Source organism: Haliotis rufescens, unplaced genomic scaffold, assembly GCF_023055435.1.
Source record: "Haliotis rufescens isolate VD_foot unplaced genomic scaffold, xgHalRufe1.0.p SCAF_131, whole genome shotgun sequence".
Taxonomy (NCBI): domain Eukaryota; kingdom Metazoa; phylum Mollusca; class Gastropoda; order Lepetellida; family Haliotidae; genus Haliotis; species Haliotis rufescens.
The window spans coordinates 175,527-192,711 of NW_025963815.1; the positions used below are offsets into that span (position 1 = coordinate 175,527).

The window sequence follows — 17,185 nt, forward strand, 5'->3', positions numbered from 1 at the left end:
CAATGGTCCTTTCATACACGTTTTATTTTTTAGGATAAAAATAAACTTATAGTATCATAGAAAATCCCGTTTCAAAATTGTTTTGACAAACGTAGAAATTATGGATGCAAAGTTGCGTTTACACTGAGGAAGGATGTGAATAGATACAGTACCATAATGGATACAGTAACATCACGGATAGTGTAACATCACGGATAGTGTAACATCACAGACATATCAACTTACAGTTACATGATATCTGAAGTAACATCTAGAATGAATGTAAAATCATCTGTATAATATAAAACAGCCTCCGAGGTTTTGGTTGCTAAATCCAAGAAAAAAACAGAATAAAATAAGAAAATATCGACATACCCTATAGTGAAACGATACAGTGTATCGTGGTATGAAAGGAATTAGCTCAAAGCGTGCGAGAGAAAAAAACATGTGCAGCATGGACAAGCTGGAGTCATTCCATGATAAACTGAACAACTTCTCATCACCTGCCCCGGTAGCTGTGTGGGAAAACAGTGGGTTACAAAACTTAACACGATGTGAGGTGGCAGGTTCCAATCAAGTCATGGAATTTTCATGTTAAAACAAATTGGGACTTTTAACCAATCATCAAAAAGAATTGTGTTCACGGCAAGTTTATAGGGGAGAAGGCAAGTTTATAACTTGATTGTAAAACCTAGGTATTACAGTTGTAATGTTTGCCCCGGGCATTGGTGATAATGCCTGTCGTGGACGTTTCAAGAACCTTCTGTTACTGTGGTGTGACGTCATCAGTGCTTTATAATACAGTAACAACATAGACTCAATAAATTAGCAGAAACAGTTACGTCATTCACCGACAACATCAAAGACACAATAACTTGGTATTATACACAGTAACATCATAGATACACCCAGTAACATCGGGAAGATCCAACCAGTCAGGAAATACTTGCAGCAAGTACATACACTGGGACATTCACTGAATGAGCCTTTCAATTTGACACAATCACTCAGTAGGCTGCGATAAGTCAAAAGTTTCTTTTGTTTGTGGAGAAGCAACCCTACACAGTCGTGGCCAACTCGCCTCATCTGGAACAAGACGAAGGTCAAAAGTTGTTGAAAGGATATATTAGCCTTACAGGCGTGGGGAACTGAACTTGGAACCCTTTAGCTCGGCGAGCGAACACTGTAGCTACTAGGCTATCCAGTAACACTTCATCATGCATGTGGGAATTCGAACCAAGGTCTAAGGCGAGCCGAGGAGAGGCTTTACCCGCTTGGCTACCCAGATGTTGAGATTCGCCTCCCGGTTGTACGGAGTTCTCTGCTGATAGCCGGAGCAGATTTGAATCTATTGCGCAGTGCAATGAATGTCATGAGACGACCTTGTCCAGGTGTCGTGTATGTATGCCTGCAACGCCAAGATCACATTGCATATCCACCCGTTTGACGGTACGGTACTTGTCCAACAGTCGAGAAGTTAAACATCTATTTACTCATTTATACATTCGGGCAACTTGGCATATTGACGCTCCCCCCTCCCCCAACACCCCCCCCCCCCCCCCCCCCCCCATCTCCCCCCCCCCCCCCCCCACACACACACACCACACGCACGCACGCACGCACGCACACACACACGCACGCACACACTCACTGCTTACTTATCATACAATGTGTCAGAAATATTTTTAGCGTGTGCCTGGCTCGGTTGCATAAGTGATTGTGAGTTCCCCTATAGGCACTTAAATCAATATAGATTCTATTTTGAGAGGTCTTTTCTTTGAGTCATTCTCTTGAGACTTTTGAATCACAAGGGCATACGTATACATTCACTCATTCACTTACTATTTCACTCATTTATTCACTTACTATTTCACTCATTCATTCACATACTATTTCACTCATTCATTCACTTACTATTTCACTCATTCATTCACATACTATTTCACTCATTCATTCACATACTATTTCACTCATTCTTTCACATACTATTTCACTCATTCATTCACTTACTATTTCACTCATTCATTCACATACTATTTCACTCATTTATTCACTTACTATTTCACTCATTCATTCACATACTATTTCACTCATTCATTCACTTACTATTTCACTCATTTATTCACTTACTATTTTACTCATTCATTCACTTACTATTTCACTCATTCATTCACTTACTATTTCACTCATTCATTCACTTACTATTTCACTCATTTATTCACTTACTATTTCACTCATTTATTCACTTACTATTTCACTCATTCATTCACATACTATTTCACTCATTCATTCACATACTATTTCAATCATTCGTTCACTTACTATTTCACTCATTCATTCACTTACTATTTCAATCATTCATTCACATACTATTTCACTCATTTATTCACATACTATTTCACTCATTCATTCACTTACTATTTCACTCATTCATTCACTTACTATTTCAATCATTCATTCACTTACTATTTCACTCATTCATTCACTTACTATTTCAATCATTCATTCACTTACTATTTCACTCATTCATTCAATCATAACAGTGACCATAAAGAAGCGTTTCAAATCTCACTCACTCACTCACTCTTGGAACCTAATGTAAACTCACTCACTCACTGTTGGAAGCTAACGTAAACTCATTCACTCACTGTTGGAAGCTAACGTAAACTCACTCACTCTACATCCAGATGGAGGGAGAGACGTGTCAGGCCAGGTATATGCACGGGATTATACCTGCCGGGTCATGTGACACAGGCTTGGTCTGCAAGGAGGGTCAAATGATGGCGTATGGCGCGGGCACCTGTGTCAAGGCCACGTCAAAGAGTAGGTTGGATGTTGGGATCTCCGTTTCAGTGTGCACGTGGTGTAGTGTGTGTCATGTCAACCCCAATGCGAACACTGGCCCTGCCACATGTGCTCGTAAATTCTCTCACATCACCTAGTCAGTTATTCCCATGGATGTCATAGAACTTACTTTGGGCTAACCTCATTCGAAAGCAAATTTATTTTATTTGAAATCATCTTTATATTTAACTTGTATTTTCCGCATGCTTGTCGAGGGCGGGATAGGGGCTTGGTCGGAGTTGTTGGGAGAGGTTCAATCTCATTAAAATCAGATCTTAGTTCTCGCTACCACTAAACAAAGATCCCATCCCATTACGGGTCACGTCAGACCGACCTTGCGCGAACTTTGACCGACCAATGGAATGACCAATCAGAAGGCAGCTTTCTCGTGCTTTACGGCACTAATTTCAAATTGGCGACTACGCTTCGAAACATATTTTGACAAATTCTCGATTACAAATTTGAAACCTGAACAAAAGGACATTCTGGAATGGCTAATAGATGGTCTAGATTGTATCGATTTAGTCGTTAAACCCGTAACTATCGTTCGGAATATCCCGTGTTAATGTTTTCGAGGTTGTATGATTAGAAATCCCATTCCGATTGTCACCTTCATGATCTGGTAAGTGACGCTCTGATTGGTCGGATGAAAGTTCTTTCTGACGTGACCCCTAATGGGATGTCCTCAGATCTTTGTTTAGCTGTAGCGAGAACTAAGGTCTGATTTTAATGAGATTGGGAGAGGTTTGTAAGGTTGGCTTTGCAAACTATTCCTATCTTAGCTTTGTGTATAAAACTGAATATAGTTTTGTTTTGGACTACGATTATGTATATCTTGTTGCAACTATATTTAGCTATTTAATAGACATGGTCATACGTATATATATTTGTATATATTTACATCTGCACATTTGTCACTTGGTGATGAGGATGTAAGGGTCTCACAGGCCAGAGACAGAGATTGGTAGTCCCAACACTGTTTGATCCATTTCGTTTAGCTAGGCCTGTCAACACCATGCCGGTGCTCGTGAGTTTCATAGACTTCATTATAATGCCTCAAAGTGAGATTGACCTATTTGAGAGCAGAATTGCAAACCCCATATGAGCCCGTATACCGTCAGTAAAAATCCAAGATGGTTGTTACTGAACCAATATGAGACCGTATGCCGTCAGTAACAGCCGTTTTGGATTTTCCAACACCCACCTCACATATATCACATGAACATCCTGAAAATTCTGGTCGTTACTCGACACTGTTTTGTGTTTTAATATCGTTAATTTTTATGTGCAAGGACGTTTTTGGTTTTTGGATCACGTTCGTGACTTAAGATTAAATAAAGTTAAAATTATCAACAAGGTTTGAAGAGTAGTCTCCCTTTGACCCTTAACGTCTTAGGTTGTACGCGTTAAGTTTTGAGTTTTAAGATTTTACATGACATGTGCGACAAAGAAACCAAATAGTGGAAACTTTTCGGCACAAAAAATTCGTTATCGTGTCTAAAGGTGCCGTATACGGTGTCATAGGTAAGCTCGCCCAATATTTAGAAAGTCGTGAAAATATCAACTTTCAATTTGTCAGGCTACACAGCGAAACTAATGTGTTCAATGAGTACAATGTGTACATTCGTGGTGTACTCTGGAATACTGCAAAACAAGCGGCATAAAACTCTAGTCACTTAGACACTCTGTGCCAGCTGCAGTTCTTGCCGTTGCGTTCCTTTTACCGCTTGTATATTTTGGTTCATAAAGGCTAAGAATAGTATGTCTATCTACTCAAGTTTGTTTGTTTGTTGTTTAACGCCGCACCCAGCAATATTCCAGCTAGACGGCGGCGGTCTGTAAATAATTGAGTCTGGACAAAACAATCCTGTGATTGCCATCATGAGCATCGATCCACCCGATCCAGTTAGTCGCCTCTTACAAAAAGCATTGTCACCTTTTACGGCAAGCATCTTCTATTCCTGATCTAAACGGTTCCTATCTACACAAGACTAATGAGTAGACTATGGAGTAGATGATACAAGATGCGAGTAGATATGTGCCAGAGCATACAAGCACATTGCAGTACACTTGGTTTGGGTCAAAAAGTGGATTTGTCGGTTTGCTGCGTAATGCTACAAGAAAACCAAGCAGGAAAGAAACGTGTACCGCAAGCAGCTGTCGGAGTCCTGGTCTGCATTGCTTATCAACGTACACATGCCTATCCCACGTTGGCAGTAGGCCACTTCAATGAAACCTGCAGTCTAACTGCAACCATACCATTCGGAGACTTCATTATAAATGTAGTTGGCGGAATTTAATAAATTTGAGCACTAAGAATATTATTTCCTTTACTGACATATTGCTGTGGCGTTAAAACAAACAGAACTAAAAAAAGATTTGCATCAAACACATAGACCGAAAGCCCAAATCCTTCCTTGCTCCGCCTACCCCGTAGTACAAAAGACGTGTCGAGGACAGGATCCAGTATTTGACACGACGATGATACGTCTAGCAGCGTTCCTGACGGCCGTAGTGACGGCGGGAGCTTATGTGTGTACCCCTGACATGTGTGTGGGGATAGAGAAGGCCCCTCTTACATGCCCGGGGTCGGTCATCAAGGGCGGCGGGTTCTGCGGATGTACCGACTCCTGTGCCAAGGTATAGTGGGGATGATTGTGTGGGTTGCTTAAACGCAGCCTTCATCACGAATTCTATAACATGACATTGAAGAATATATGATTCTGATTGGGCAAAGCGGGATTAAAGGAGGTATCAAAATCCATACTGGTTTCAAACACGACAACAGAACAAAGGTTGCTTCAGAGATGAAAGTATTGTCATTTGTAGATTTCAAAAAAGCTTAGATAGAAATTTTTTTTTGTTCAGTTTTGTTTACTTTCTTCATTACTGAGCTCGGCACAGAGATATATAATAAATGACATTATGGTGTAGCGTAGGGTGGGGGATATATACTGAACCAAATTAAAAACTTCACAATTCTAAAATTTTAACATTTTGACCAGTTAACATTGTGGGCCCTTATTGTGTATTTAAACAGTAATGGCCACGTATTGTCTTCAGATAACACCCGTTTTTGTGCAGGTGAATCGATCAAAATCATGTGCACAGCACTATAGAGGCAAAAGTGGTTTTTCACGTGCAACTGGTCACGTGGTCATAATACCGCAAGTGTTTTCAGCCATACTTGTTAGCAGTCATTAACAAAAAAAGAAAAACACAAAAAAACAAAAGTCTTTACGGCCATTTGTCATGCCACGCCTTTCAAATGTGCAACGTGAACGTGCCATTGGCATGTTGCAGACGGGAACGTCCGTAGCTGAAGTCGCAAGGACGATGGGTTGTAGTCGAAGGACTGTTTATGATTTACAGACGTGTCTACAGCAAACGGGTACCACCACTGATCGCCCTCGGCCAGGTCGACTACGTGTGACGTCACATGCAGAGGATCGTCAGATTGTCTTACGTCACCTCCGTAACCGATTTTTGACGGCTACATCAACCAGAAATGAACTGTTTAGGGGTAGACTGAGTGCGCAAACTGTTCGAAACCGTCTGAGAACTGCTCACCTTCAAGCACGACGGCCATACTGCGGGCCGATTCTAACTCAATTAGACAGACGTCAACGTCAATTGTGGGCACAGCGACACTTACGATGGACTCAGAGGAATTGGAATCAAGTCGTCTTTCAGTGATGAATCCCGATTTAATCTTCGATTTGCTGATGGTAGGGCGAGGGTGTGGAGGCGCCGCCATGAACGTTACGCCCAGTGTTGTGTACAGGTGTTGACAGATTTCGAGGCGGAAGTGTCATGGTGTGGGGTGCTTTCTGTGGCAATGCACGTTCCAGGCTTCTTGTCATCCGTGGCAACCTCAACGCTGCTGCTTACCGCGACCAGGTACTGGCACCAGAACTTCTGCCTTTTATGGCAGCACATGGACCCGGTTTGATCTTCCAACACGACAATGCCAGACCCCACACAGCAATTTTGACAAGGAAATTCCTTCAGAATGCGGGAGTCAACGTCATGGACTGGCCGTCAAGGTCTCCCGACCTCAATCCCATCGAACACGTCTGGGATGCTCTTGGCAGAAGTCTGCGCACTCTCCAGAACCAACCACAGAATTTGCAAGATCTTGTCACCATTTTGCAGCAACAATTGCGTCGTCTTCCCAATCATGTGTTCACAAGCATCACAAGGTCCATGCGGAGGCGTTGTGTGGCAGTTGTCAACGCACATGGTGGCCATACACGCTACTGAACTTGTGTGCAATCAGATTCTCGTGCTTGGGACTTATGATTTAAACTGTTGATGTTATTACCGAATACCGTAGGTGCTTGAAACAAATTATGGTTACCACCGTTAATTAAAATCCTTCTTTGGACATTAATGATTCAAAATTACCTTCTCTGATACATTTGTCCGTTGTATATCATATATGGGATTACTTTTAAAAATGTGAAGTTTTTAATTTGACTCAGTATATATTACAATAAGAGCTCAGCTCAACACATACTTGCAATATAAACTCAGTGTATGAAAACGTGACAAAATCTGAACGCAGACAAAACACTTGCTTCAAAACATAACATACCTTATAACATACCTTATATAAATATAAGGTATGTTATAAGGCATGTTATGTTATGAAGCAAAATATCATGATACCATGAGGCAATTGCTGAAGAATCTTGACGTTGGTCGACTTGATCTTGAATGTTGGTTGTATGGCTGAAAGTTGACAAACTCACATGATTACATGAATATTGCCAGTTAACGTTGACGATTATTGTCACTTCTTTGAGGGGCATTTAGAAGTTGGAGTACTAAGTAAGAATAATATATATGTATGATCAACTTTTTTATTACAATTATGAACGACGTTTTGGTGTAGGTTCTAACACCGTCATCATAACACCGGGACCGGGTGGCCAATGTGTTCCCGGTGAGGAGACCTGCTCTGTCACCTGCACATAGGCAGGACGTCGGACGGCGATTCTTCATCCACGTATATGTGGTGGTGGTGGAATGGGGTTTAACGTCGCGTTCAAGATTATTGCACTTATATAGCGACGTGCATGTACGTGTGTGTGTTTGTGTGGCTGCTTGTACTAGTCCGGACTGATGCCGATTTATAGTGCTAGCTCACTGAGATACCATGCCGCAGTTTAACATGAATACCCCACTCAGACACAGTATACTGACTCCGAGCCGACCAGTCCTTGTTTTAGCCCCTTAATGCCGAGCGCCAGACAGGGTAACAACAAGTACCATCTTTTAACGTCTTTTGGTATGACGCGGCCGGGGATCGAACCCCGGACTTTCTGCTCTCCGGGCGGACGCTCTACCTCTAGACCACGGAGGCGGTCTTCCACGTATATGTACATTCATTAGATCCGATGACGTGAGGAAGTGTTAATTGCCATTTATAAAAAGCGCTGGAGAATACGAGTCTTGCCCCGAGGGGGTTCATTATTAGAAGGGATACGCCGACTGTTTTTTCTGTATAGACAGACAAAAGGAGATGAAACTGATATTGCCAGAGAAAATTGAGGACGATTTCGTCAAATTCAAAAAGTGATTAGTAACGGGGTATGAAACATAGGTCTACCACAATGATCCCGAGTCAAAACCTCAATCCATGGAATGGCATCATTCCACTTCTCCGGCACCAAAGAAATTGCTCTTCAAGATCTGTGAAGAAAGTGAGGACCACTGTATTTCAGGGATGCAAAGGGTGTGATCCTTGTTGATTACTTAGAAAGTCAAAAGACAATTACTGGTGCCTAGTATGATGATTTGCTTTATCGCATGAGAGATTCTGTCAAAGAAAGGCGGCGCGGAATGCTGACTGCTGTTGTACACCTTCATGACAATGCCTCTTCTCACATCTTTAGACTTGAAATGGCTGCTGTGCGACAATGTGGGGTCGAAGGGCTTACCAACCCTCCATACTCGCCAGACCTGGCACCAAGTGATTTCCACCTGTTTCCAAAACTGAAAGAACACCTTCGTGGAAAGCGCATTGACGACAACGCTGACCTCAAAGATGCCGTGAATGGTTGTTTAAGGGTAGCTTCAGAAAACTTCTACCTGACAGGAATTGAAAAGCTTCACTATCGATATGAGAAGTGTATTGAAAAGCAGGGAGATTATGTTAAAAAAATAAAATTGAAAACACTTTCACAATTGTAGGTTTTGTTTGTTGAAAGTTGAAATCTGTAGAAACTGCCAATTAGGACTGATTGAGGATGGATTTCATGTTTTATTAGTACGTAATAAGTATGAACATCTTAGAGAAAGGCATTTTTCGAAATTTAACAATATGCATGAAAAGAAGATGTTAATGATCAGTCTTTAAAAATCCAACAACTCTGCTGTTATACGCTCAATAGCCATATTGTTGAAATATCTTCTCTCTCAGATAGCTTCTGTATACCATGTATACCACGTGACTAAACAAATGAAACTACAATGTCAGCCGTACACGGGAAATGTGGCCGTAAATACCGAATAAAATGTCTGTCTCTCTGAATTGTCGTTAACGACCAGCATCCTGATGCCACTGACATACCTGTTTCCCCATCCAGGTGGAGGGAGACGCGTGCACGAAATCCCCCTTCTTGCAGGGGATAATCCCCTACGACCACTGTGACTCCGGCCTCGAGTGTCAGTCCGCCAATGATGGGATGTGGGAAATTTTTGGGAAAGGCAAATGTTTGAAGGTCACAAAAAGCAAACGTTTTGTTTTATCAGGTAAGCAAATGTAAAAGATGAACTCTTCCCTGTCCCAAATGAGTGGACGCGTCTGACAATCCTTTGATCAGGTGTTACTTTTTCAAGATTGTAGTCTACATATACGTATGCTCATGTAGCAACCGTACTCAACTACACTGGCTCCAGATCGTTAAGGACCCATGAAGATCCGGGGTAGAACACGTATTCAGCAACCCATGCTTGCCGTAAAAAGTGATTATGCTTGTCGTAAGAAGCGACTAACGGGATCGGGTAGTCAGGCTCGCTGACTTGGTTGATGCATATCATCGATCCCAATTGCGTAGATTGATGTCCATGATGTCAATCACTGGATTGTCTGGTCCCGACTTGATTATTTACAGACCGCCGTCATATAGCTGGGATATTGCTGAGTGCGGCGTTAAACAACAAACCAACCAACCAGATCGTAAAGCGCATGGAGCTGCAAATACATGTGCTGCTGACCAGGGAACGTTATGGTATTGATCCACACAACATCAGCGAGCTGATACAGCACCATCAACCAGTGAGATCACTTTGACCTAGTACCAGAGAGAAGTGACCCGTGAAAATCTGGGTTAGAATTGGTCTTCAGCAACCCCTGCTTGTCATAAGAGGCCACTAGCGGGATCGGGTTGTCAGCCTCGCTGACTTGGTTGATGCATGTCATCGTTTCCCAACTGCGGGGATCGATGCTCACTGGATTGTCTGGTCCAGACTCGATTATTTACGGACCGCCGTCACATAGCTGGAATATTGCTGTGTGCGGCGTAAAACAACAAACAAAACAGACCAGAGCTAAGTCATTTGGCGGCCGACATTTTGAAGAGGCCGGTCATATACATTGGGACAGCATTGCCATGGACGTCAAGTGTGCCAACGACATCAATGAAATCAATGGACAAATAAACACATATGTTCCAATCCACCTGATGGCTCTCACTGATTCGCTTGTAAAAGCTCCTTCGACAGCTTTTGGGGTGACAATAGTCTCGCTATATACCGAAAATAATCGACTCATCTTCAGACACCACAGAGACTGAAAGTACCAGCAACGATCCAACGATGACACGCAATAATTTAAGTCACATAGTCTGACATCCAATCCCCAATTCGTCGGGTCGTACAAACATTGGCGCTGCACTGTGAAAATTATGTTCAGATTCTAAACACATACCTCAACACGTTCTTTGTCTCATAAATTTGACGCGGTTAGATCTAAACATGTTTAGGGTCTAAATATGCGAACGCCTTGTCTTTCTATGGGGTTTAACATAGTATTCAATATTATTGCTCTTGAATAGCGACGTGCATGCACGTGTGAATGTGTGGCTACTTGTACTAGTCTGGACTAATGCCTATTCTGTAGTGCTGGCCCACTGAGATACCATGCGGCAGTTTAACATGAATTTCACTCAGACACAGTATTCGGACTCCGAGCCGACCAGTCCTTGTTTTATCACCCTAATGCTGAGTAAACGTTTTAATGTCCTTTGGTACGACGCGGCCGGGAATCGAACCCCCGACATTCCGCTCTTCGGACTGACGCTATATCCACTAGGCCACGGAGTCAGTCTAATATTGTATCCAAGTTCGTTGGAAGTTGTGGTGGCATATACATTACGTAAGAGCCTTTGACTCTAATCTGCAATCTAATCTCAATATATATTAATGGCCGATAATTGAATTTTATAGGATTGAATTGACTTTGCATGTGTTTGTGACTGATGCCACCGGTGGGGCAGGATACGCTCATCTTTTCGCCCACATCTTGTATCATCACTATTTGAAAATCGTTCATAAATACTTAAGGATTGACTGTGGATTATTTTCAAACGTTTGCACATCAGTTCTTCGATTAATACCGCAATGAACCGAAGAAAATCCCTACTGTCAATCCTTCATATTCAATTCGACAACGAAAACATGTGTTATCTACAATAGTTTAACCAAAAATAGTTGTATATGTCAAAGCAGACATGACGCGATTGATAAACCTTCCAGGTGTAGGAATACATACTGTGGCGTGACATGTATAAGGTGATTGTTTAATTAATGCACATAACTTGACACGCCAACAAAGTCAGTAGCCAATCAACGGAGAGTAGAATCAAAACAAAGTCCATAGGACCTGTCAACCAAGGCAAGAGGCGAGAAGAACTGCAACAGTCAGACTGTAACGAACCGAATGAAATATGTCCGGGAGTAGGCGGCTGTTTCAAATGGCGGCCAGTTACCGCCAGATTCAAACATTAGTTCCCTGAGAACGGAAAGACACAGATGGAAAAACGCGGGTGAGAAATGAAACCCGAAGACATGAAATTTGTGAAACCCAGACGAGCGAGCCTGCACGTTTGCTGTTTCATTCCTTCTCGGCCTTCGGTCTTAAAGGGTTTTATGGACAATGAAAATGCATGAATTTCACCAAAGGTCCTATGCATGACGATACAGTTGAGCAGAAAGGGAATTTCCTCGACTGTAATATTTGGATTCCCCAACATTCCGTAGTAATACATTTTTTTGTTTACTTTCATTGGGAATTATACAATGACCATATTTGGTGCTGGGTGCAGAATAAAACGGCTCCACTAATGGTGGTTGTATTTAACACTGCAGTAATTGAGCTTCAAGAACGCAGTAAGCGAATCTTCACCAGGCAGAGCTCGACCCACGACATCTTTGTTAGTTGTATGTTGTTTTACGTTTTATGACGGGAACCTGAAAATAATGGAGACTGGACCAGACCGTAAACGCCATCAACAACGTCACCGAGCCTGACCGCTCCATCCGCGCCGCCGCCTCGTGCGACAATCAACTTGCTATGGACGTTTCTAACCCGGAATGCCAATAACGGTATATGGTCCATACCGGCCAGGCGCTCTTTTGTTACCGGGAAAGAAACTCTCAGGTCTTTAATTAGCCCGAGGAATGTCTTCTTTTTGCAGTTAGTCTGTAACTGTTACACTTATACAGATCTTATACATTGCCAGTGTTTAAAATACCCGCCTGCCTGAGAGTCCGAGACGGCCTGTTTTGCCGACGGACGGTCAGTTTTGAAATGTTTTGAGTTAAAGTTACTAAGATGATCACACCCATATATTGAGAACTAACATTTAGCAGTACTATTCACATTTAAACCATGGCTCCTTTGTCTTTCACCGTGGTCTAACAAACTGAATTGTTAGTTAAACACCCCCTATCATTTGTCTTGATGATAGAACAATTTCATGAAAAATGTTTGTCGCCAGCGGGATTCGAACCCGCGAAGTCCGCACTGAAGGCTAACGAATGTAGTCTTCTGCCACGGCGACATGGGGAAAGGGTATGAAATTAACAACTAAATATTTACTTACATAAGTACCAATTGCTTATCCCTTTATGAACTGCGAAATGTGTTTTATGCAATTTTTATACAGTATGTTACTCTATGCATTCTAGTATTTATACAGTACTTGTGATTTTGTACTTTTCGTTCAACGAAACGAACAGATAGAAAAGAAATTACTATTATCATGATCAGGGCTATATTTGCTCATAATAGGCCCATCAACATGGGCAAGTAATATTGAGTTGATTGATAATGTGCTCGAGTTGGTCCAAGACGAATGGTATACTTGCCCCGGGACGTGCATTTCATAACCCAAAACGGCAAAGTGCGAGATGCACCTGCGAAAGGCTCGGGGAACGACTCACACAGTGTTCTCACAGTTGACCATAGAGTTCCTGAATATCTTTCAAAATACCTTTAACAAAACAATGGTTTTTTAAGCATTTTATGTGCCATAAATGTTGGACATGGTTTAAGTATGTTAGACCACTCTGACCCCAGTGTCTAATCGTTGAAATGGTTGTTTAAACCACGAGGCGCTGCGCCACTTCAACGATTAGACACTGGGACCTCGTGGTCTAACCCATATATTACCCTTTAGTTAATGTTTTCGTTAGTCTTGAAAATTCATTTTATCTGGTCTAGTAACATTGTAACATTGCCAGTCCGGTTGTCTGACTGAAACTTGGGGGGATTCTATACACTGAGTCATTGCGTTCGCAAAGTCGTGTTCGAAAGACTAAAACCAAATTTGCTTTGACCGTTTTTCATAGGGTTATATCAATACCAAATGTTAAGAAAGTGCTATTATTCCCAGGTATTACCACGTGTGAGAGGATGAAGATCAAGGCCATGACGTCACAGGTTACATACTCGGACAAGTGGACGCCAAAGTGCGACGCCAACGGGGCCTTTGAGCCCATGCAGTGCGACGTAGCAGGTACGGCAGAACGACGTCAGTCTATAACAGCACCTACATTGACGCTGTTATCCTTATATAGTAAATTATTGCATGAAGGGAGTTAGATCGTTTGGTTTAACGACGCTATAAATAGTGTTTCAGTTATCTAACGACGTGTCAACTTAATTTGGGAGACATCTTAGTGCCGTAGGTCGGAGATGTTTCCCACTTCGTTGACACCGACGTGTCGTACCAAGCCTCAGAACCAAATCTCACAACCTACACGGGGAATCAGTCTTTGAAATTCACGCTGCCCACTTGCTGAGGACAAGTACAAATCAATAATAATAGTCCTCAGAGACAGCAGCATTTGAGGGCAAAAGTCTCAATGCTTGAATTTTGCAACAAATTTGAACTGAATAAAACTTACAGAAAATCTAATCATAGTAAACTACAAACTCTGAGAAAGTAGACACAATTTATGGATAACTTCTTTAAAACTGTAAAGGCTACGTTTCGGTATAGATCCTTACACGGTTGTCAAGCAGGACTTCTCTGAGGACCAGTGAATTACTGGGGTTTACAGTAGTCCTCTGGACTAATCTTAAAATAATCTAATTTCTTAAGCTGGGAATTGAGGCGGCTTTGGAAACCTCTGACTCCTATGCGTGGAAAATGGTTTACTAAAAGATATTATTGACTTGAAAACATTAATCGATCTTGACATATGTCGCTATCTGCACAATATTTTGCAATGAAAGTATAATGACAGTTTTTGTGGTGACTGCCACACTCCACAATATTCCAGCTATATAACGGTAAAAAATCGTCTTAGGTTCAGACAACACAGCGACTGAAAGCACCAGTTGTCATCCACGTGATCGGGGTAATTGCACAAGTTCGCCAAGCTTGTGTTTCTAGGTTTGGGAGAACCATCCCCGTGCTCGTGGGTTTCACCAAAGTGGTAAACATCTGAGACCTGCATCACTTCGGGCTTTCCTCCCACATTATGCTGATGCGTCGTGATATACTAGTAACTTGAATACTGTTCAAAGCAACGTTAACCCCAACTCACTCAGTCATTCACGTGACACTCATTCACGTGTCTGGCTGCCCTATCAACAGATTAGTCGGCTTGTACAAACATTGGGTAAATATATTTTTATTTCCCCATAATATGAAGATTTCAGCATATAGTATGACCTGTTATTACACACGAGTTGTCTCAATAGTTGTGGACAGCAACAGTAGCAGTATATATATCATTGTTATAACAGCGACGCCCACTTTCTTCTTGTGCAACATATGGTGAGAATCATCTGATGCCAAACATAGAAATGTAACTTTGATTCACACTGAGCAGGTATACCCCAAGCACTAGAGATAAGAATTGGTCATCTTCATCTTCATCTTCCCACAGTTCAAATATGTTAACACGTTAATCACAAACTCTTTTCAAAAGGTGTCTGTTTCCTGGGGATTGATTTGACATGACATAAACACAAGCTAAACGATATCATCGGCAAATGTGCCACATTGGCCGTCTTTAGACTGTAAAGAGGACGGCCATATGGAAGTAAGTCTAGCAATGTCAGCAAAGTGAAGTAATCCGGCAAGTTTCCGTCACCTCTGTGCAGTACCGGATCTGATGGCATCTACCCGAGGGAAGGGAGTAAATTGATGTGGAAACTGGACTTTCACAGTCAGATAACTCCCTTGCCTCGGCAAGATGGAGATGCATCTAAACAGTGATGCTCTGGTCCAGAGTTCTCTTTCTGTTGAAACAGGGACAAGTGTTTATAAACAATATCGAGACCTGTAGGCACTTTCACCCGAGAAACTACAATATCCTACATGACGGTGTTCGTAATCAACACACACTGACAAAATTCTCAAGGTATGCATTGACAGTTTCGACAGTAATTTCGTTTGAATGTTTCAGGTCGTTGCTTCTGCGTTAACTCGGATGGTCAGATTCAAGGTAGCAGGGTCGATGGAAAGGTCACCTGCCCAAGCATTTGAACCCACCGAGTCGCACTTAGAGTGCGCGATACTTGATACGGAGCAATGATATCCAGGGTCATTTGAATTTTTCGACAATTTCAATTAAAATGACCTCGACATGAATCAATTAAAAGTGTACTCAAAGGTATGCAATTGTTAATATGTTAATATGACATCATTATTAATTACAGAAAGAGAGAGAGAGAGAGAGAGAGAGAGAGAGAGAGAGAGAGAGAGAGAGAGAGAGAGAGAGAGAGAGAGATTTATTTTGTTGATTTGGCTTTTAGGTTGATGGTGATTTTTGTGTGTGGGTATATACGACCTCGAAGGCCAGTTTTCACCAGGAAGATACCTTAAGGTTTTTGTGTTGTTTAATGGCTTAAGGAGCGTTTGTAATGTTAGGTGTGTGTTCATGTCCAGTGTGCTCTGAAGCATCATTCTGCATCGTTTGTAGTGCGAATTGTGTAATAGGACGTGTTCAGGTGTTTCTGTTTGGTTGCAACGTGTGACTTTGCCCGTTTGGTGTTTATGGTTATGTTGGTAAGATTTTAGTTTCTTTGTGTCGCCGATTTGTAGTTTGGTTACTGTCCTGTCGATATTTTCAGGTTAACGGTAGAGTTTTATTTTTTGTAGTGGCTTTTGGAATATCTGTTTTAGTTTAGAATTTGAACTTTGGTAATTAGTATGCCACTGTTGGATATATTTTTGTTTTGGGAAACTTTTTTTCTCGCATTTAGATATAGGTAGGATTAAGCTAAGTTTTAATAGGTTGAGGGCCGCTTTTGCTGCTTGGTCGGCGTGTTCGTTACCGAACACGCTCACGTGGGCAGGGATCCAGATGGACTCTACTTGTTTGCCTAGGGTATTTAGTTGGTGTGTGCTTTTCAGTATTTGTTTTATTAGTGAAGGTCGGTTTTTGTCATTTTTGTGTTTAAGTACTGAGAGTCCGCTGAGCCAGTCCGTTAGTACAAGGATTTTATCATGTTGTTTGATGAGCGGCTTGTGTAATGCAGTAGCGTGCCCATCAGCTCGCCTGTAAAGACCGATTGCTTGTCTGGGAGCCTATATGATTTAGATTGCCTAATTGGTTGAGATATATGGATGCAGAGTCCTGGTCGGAAGACACGTCTGTGAAGATGTGGCACCAATTTGGCTAATGTTCATGTATGTATGTATGCAAGTGTAGTGGTTTTGACGGTGTTTGTGTTTTGTTTTTAGTTATTTTAAAGGAGAGTGATGTTGTATTTTAGAAGTTTCTAATTCAGGTGTGAAAATGTTACAGGGTTTGGTGTTTTGTTTTAGCTTATTTAGGTTGGGATTAGTTATGTAGTTTAATATGCGTTGTGATGTTGGGGTTGTGATAGGCGAGC

The 17,185-nt window shown here is 41.8% G+C and overlaps 1 protein-coding gene across 1 annotated transcript; it reads left to right on the forward strand.

Annotated features, from left to right (window-relative positions):
• The first annotated feature begins 5,254 nt into the window (after positions 1–5,254).
• Positions 5,255–15,983, forward strand: LOC124143223. Its single transcript, XM_046512103.2, has 4 exons — positions 5,255–5,463; positions 9,417–9,582; positions 13,728–13,850; positions 15,754–15,983. The coding sequence occupies exons 1-4, from the start codon at positions 5,305–5,307 to the stop codon at positions 15,831–15,833; spliced, it is 528 nt and encodes a 175-aa protein (XP_046368059.2). The 5' UTR covers positions 5,255–5,304; the 3' UTR covers positions 15,834–15,983.
• Positions 15,984–17,185: the final 1,202 nt, after the last annotated feature.